Below are 4,543 nucleotides of genomic sequence, written 5' to 3'. Positions count from 1 at the left end.
CATACAGACTGGGAAATGCAGCTGGAGAGTCACAAGGAGAAAGCTCAGACTGAAGTGTATTGCCCCTAGTGACAGTCTGCAGCTATTTCTATAACCTGGATTCTGCTCCAGAATCTTCCCTGGTATTGATGTCAGACTGACTGGGCGGTAATTATTTGGGTCCTCTCTTTTCCCCTTTTTGAAAATAGGGACAACATTTGCCCTCCTCCAGTCTGCCGGGACTTCGCCTGTTCTCCAGGAATTCTCAAAGATGACTGCCAGTGGTTCACTTGCACTGGCATGTGTTTGAACTACTAGGTTGGCAGAAGCTTGGACAGAGCAATGTGAGCTCTCACCTCTGAAAGCCCTTTCCCACATGAATATCACTTCCCATTTTTCAAACAGGCTTCACCCCTCCCTGCTCTCCCACTGAAGGTTCAGTTGCAGGATATTTGGGTCAGCCTCAATAATTATCTAATACACTTAGGAAATAGTCTGTCTCACTTCTGTCTGAAAATCAGTTGAAATATACTCAGAGTCGCAAAGTGATTTCATGCTCTTTATTCAGCTCATAGTGGTGAGGAGGAATGAATGAAAGTCCCCTCAAAGTATCTGCTTTATATACATTATTTACACAATGGGCTGCACATGATTGGCTAATTCCGGAATTCTACTGTAAGCCAATCAGGTTGTGGATTCACTTCTCTCTGGAGCATGATTGGGTAGTTCCTGCCAACCAATCATACTGCTGCATTGTTCTAGGACCAATCAGACTGCTGCATTCTGAATCCTATTGTTCTAGGACCAATCAGACTGCTGCCTTTTGGATCCTATTGTTCTAGGACCAATCAGACTGCTGCAGTTTGGATCCTATTCAACTCAGTACATAACACCCCTCCCCTCTAAGTTCCAGTCCTGCCCGGGAGGTCGCATTCATAGTCCTCGAGGTACGCTGGCGGCCTACGTGTGCGTTGCGGCCTGGGGTGTTCCCTGGTCCGGGGTTCAGGTTCTGGCTCGTGTTCCAAGGATGCTGGCTGTGATGGGGCTATTTGGTCTGGCGCAACCGGCTTGCTTAGTCGTGGTTCTGGTTCCGGTGTCCTTTCGGCCTCGCAGGTCCTCTCTGTATTTACTGATTCTGCCTCTCCTGCTGGCCCCTCGTGCTCTATGGGCCTCACTGCCCCTCTGTTCCCTTGGGACTCCTCTGACCTTTCCTCCTCCTGGTTTTCTCCCGGGAATCGTCGCCGTATCTGGTCGCAGTGGCGGCGCCAGCATTGCCCCCCATCTGTTAGCACCTCGTACGACACGGGGCCAGTGACCCTGGTGACTGTGGCGGGTACCCATGCTGGGCCTGCCCCAAAATTCTTTGCGTACACTGGGTCCTGGGCCTCGAAGGTCCGGGGTTTCCTGCCTTCCCCCACCACTACCTCATCCTGAGCTCTATCGGGGTGAAGGCGGTCCAATCTGATTGCAAGGCGCCGACCCATTAGTAGTTCAGCGGGGCTCCGGCCAGTTGTTGAGCTGGGGGTGCTGTGCTGTGCTAGAAGGAATGTGGCAAGGCGGTACTCCCAATCCCCTTGCGTCATGCGGCGAAGGGTGTCCTTGGTGGTCCGCACCATGCGTTCTGCTTGGCCATTGGTGGCAGGATGGAATGGCGCCGAACGGATGTGGCGGATGGCGTTCTGCGCTGTGAAGGTTTGGAATTCTCCTGACGTAAATGCAGTCCCGTTGTCTGAGACGAGAGTGTCAGGGAGCCCGTGGGTTGCAAACAGCCTGCGTAGTACCCGGATGGCTGCGGACGTAGAAGTGGACGGTACCAGTGCGACTTCCAGCCATTTGGTGTAGGAGTCCACCACTATGAAGAATGTTTTCCCCTGAAAGGGGCCAGCGAAGTCCACATGCAGGCGTGACCATGGTGCTCGGGCGGACTCCCAGGACTGGACTGGGGCCCTTGGGGGATCTGGGCAGGATTCTTGGCACGCCTGGCAGTGTTTGACCCAGGCCTCTATCTCTCCGTCGATCCCCGGCCACCACACATAACTCCTGGCAAGGGCCTTCATTCTTACTACCCCTGGGTGTGTCTCGTGTAGGGCTGTGAGGACCCTTTTGCGGAGGGGCTGGGGAACAACGACCCTGCTTCCCCATAACAGGCACCCCTTGTGGGCCGACAGTTCATGTTTGCGGGTTGTGTAGCCGGCGAATTCTGGCCCGGGGCTGCTGCTGGGCCATCCCCTCCACACCCAGTCCAGGACCCGGGAGATGACCTTATCTTTCTTGGAATGGTGTGCAACTTCTTGTGCCTGAATGGGGCGGTCGGGAAGCAGCTCCAGGCTCATAACCTCTTGTGCAGGTGCTGGGTCGGGGCCTGTTTCCGGTAGTGGTAGCCTGCTGAGGGCATCCGCATGGCCCATCGCCTTCCCCGGACGGTGAATCAGTGCATACTGGTAGCTGGCAAGGAAAATTGACCACCTGAGGACGCGAGGAGACAGCACTTGGGGGGTCTGCTTTTCAGGGGCAAATAAGCCAAGCAACGGCTTGTGGTCAGTCACCACGGTGAAGGGCCGCCCGTACAAGAAATCATGGAATTTTTTTACTCCCTTCACAATTGCCAGACCCTCCTTGTCGATTTGCGAGTAGTTCCGCTCGGTTGCGTTGAGTGTCTGGGAAAAGTATGCCACCGGTACCTCTCTTCCATCCGGGAGTTGGTGTCCCAGGACAGCGCCAATTCCATAGGGCGAGGCATCGCATGCTAGCACCACCGGCAGCCTCTCGTCGAAGTGTGCCAAGATCGAGTTTGAGACAAGCAAGTCCTTGACCGCCTGGAATGCGGCCTCCTGGCGCTGGCCCCACACCCAAGGGGCCCGCTTGTCCAGGAGTCTGTGTAGGGGCTCTGCTACCGCTGCCTTGTGGGGAAGGAAGGAATGGTAAAAGTTCAATAGTCCCAAGAAGGCCTGAAGTTCAGTCTTGTTCTTGGGCGCTGGGGCATCACAAATGGCCCGTACCTTGTCCCCAGTCGGGTGGACCCCTTCTGCGTCCACCATAAATCCCAGAAAGTCCACCTGAGGCACTCCTAGTAGACATTTTTCCCGCTTCACCTTGAGACCCGCCGTCTGGAAACGGTGCAGAACGGTGCGGAGGCGGTCCTCAAACTCCTCTGGTGTGGGCCCGGCAATCAACACATCATCGAAGAAGGGGGTGACGCCAGGAATCCCTTTAAGTAGAGAGTCCATTAGATTCTGGAATATGCCTGGTGCCACGCTGACACCGAATTGCAGCCGCTTTACCCTGAATGCTCCTCTGTGCGTCACAATCGTCTGTGCCTCTGCTGTGGCCTCATCTACTGGCAGCTGTTGATATGCTTGGGCCAAGTCCAGCTTGCCAAAAATTTTCGACCCAGCCAGGGTGGCAAGAACATGGCTGACCACTGGCACTGGGTATGCATGGGCCGTGAGGGCCTTGTTTATGGTACATTTGTAGTCTGCGCAGATGCGGACTGAACCATTAGGCTTGACGGGCGTGACGATTGGGGTTTCCCAGGGGGCATTAGGCACCGGCTCCAGCACTCCTTGCTCCACGAGCCGGTCCAATTCCTCGTCTATACGGGGTTTCAGGGCGAACGGGACCCGGCGGGCCTTGAGCCTGACCGGTCGTACTGCGGGGTCAAGCTGTAGAGCAATGGGGGGGCCCGTATACTGTCCCAATTTCCCATCGAAAACCCCCGGAAATTCCTTGCATATGGCGTCCACGTCCACTTGTAAGCTAGTGTGGTTCACCCCGGTGACGGCTAGCCCCAGTGGTCCAAACCATGCCAATCCCAGTAAGCTAATGTAGGGGCCCTTGACCACAAGCAAGTCCAGTTGCCGCGTCCGCCCTCGGTATTGCACCCTGAAGGTCCCCACCCCCATTGTGGGGACCTTACGTTTTTGGAAGTCCCGGAGGGTGAATGGGGCCGGCCTGAGTTTGGGACCCCCAGTAGGACACAGTTTCCTTAAGGTCCTTGCCGAGATTATGGATAGAGTTGAACCCGTGTCAAGCTCCATGCGGCATGGGGCCCCCTCTATCTGTACGTCAACATAAATTTTCTCTACGTTGGGGTGGGGCAACTGGTATACCTGGAAGTCCGTGAGCTCTGTCGAGTTGCCTTGGTGCGTTGGGCCCCGGGACCTGGGGCTCTTGGATTGGTCATCTGATGCCTGGCGTCGGGTGGGCCGAGCCCGACACACCCGGGCGATGTGTCCCAATTTTCTGCACTGCCTGCACTCTGCGTTGCGGAAACGGCAGGTCCTCCTCTCGTGACTTTCTCCACAGCTTGCGCAGCTCCCTCCTCGTCGAGGCAGCTGTGGTATGTGGGCTGCTTGAGTGCGCTGCTGTACTCGGTGCACCTCCTCCCTGTCGGATCCTGAGTCGTCGGTGAGGTCTTCGTGGTGGACCCTCGGTTGGGACAGCTGGCTCGGCCGTGCCTCTTGCGTCGACCTCTCGGCAGCCTCCGTTGCCAGGGCCTCCTCCAGAGCGACCTGGAACGTTAGGTCCTTCTTAGCGTAGAGGCGTCGTTGCAGCTTCTCATCCT

General features: G+C 56.2%; 1 protein-coding gene across 1 annotated transcript; it reads right to left on the bottom strand.

Moving 5' to 3' along the window:
* Positions 1–1,232: 1,232 nt before the first annotated feature.
* Positions 1,233–3,821, bottom strand: LOC128402493 (uncharacterized protein K02A2.6-like; the record flags this gene model as incomplete). The annotated part of the gene is made up of 2 exons (XM_053366660.1): positions 1,233–1,358; positions 1,980–3,821. Coding segments are annotated over 2 exons (1,968 nt in total), but the record flags the coding sequence as incomplete, so codon positions are not given.
* Between the last annotated feature and the right edge of the window lie 722 nt (positions 3,822–4,543).

The sequence above is a fragment of the Podarcis raffonei genome, chromosome 1, assembly GCF_027172205.1.
Source record: "Podarcis raffonei isolate rPodRaf1 chromosome 1, rPodRaf1.pri, whole genome shotgun sequence".
Taxonomy (NCBI): domain Eukaryota; kingdom Metazoa; phylum Chordata; class Lepidosauria; order Squamata; family Lacertidae; genus Podarcis; species Podarcis raffonei.
The sequence above is the reverse complement of the archived record's forward strand: the minus strand, read 5'-3'. Positions and strand labels throughout refer to the sequence as shown.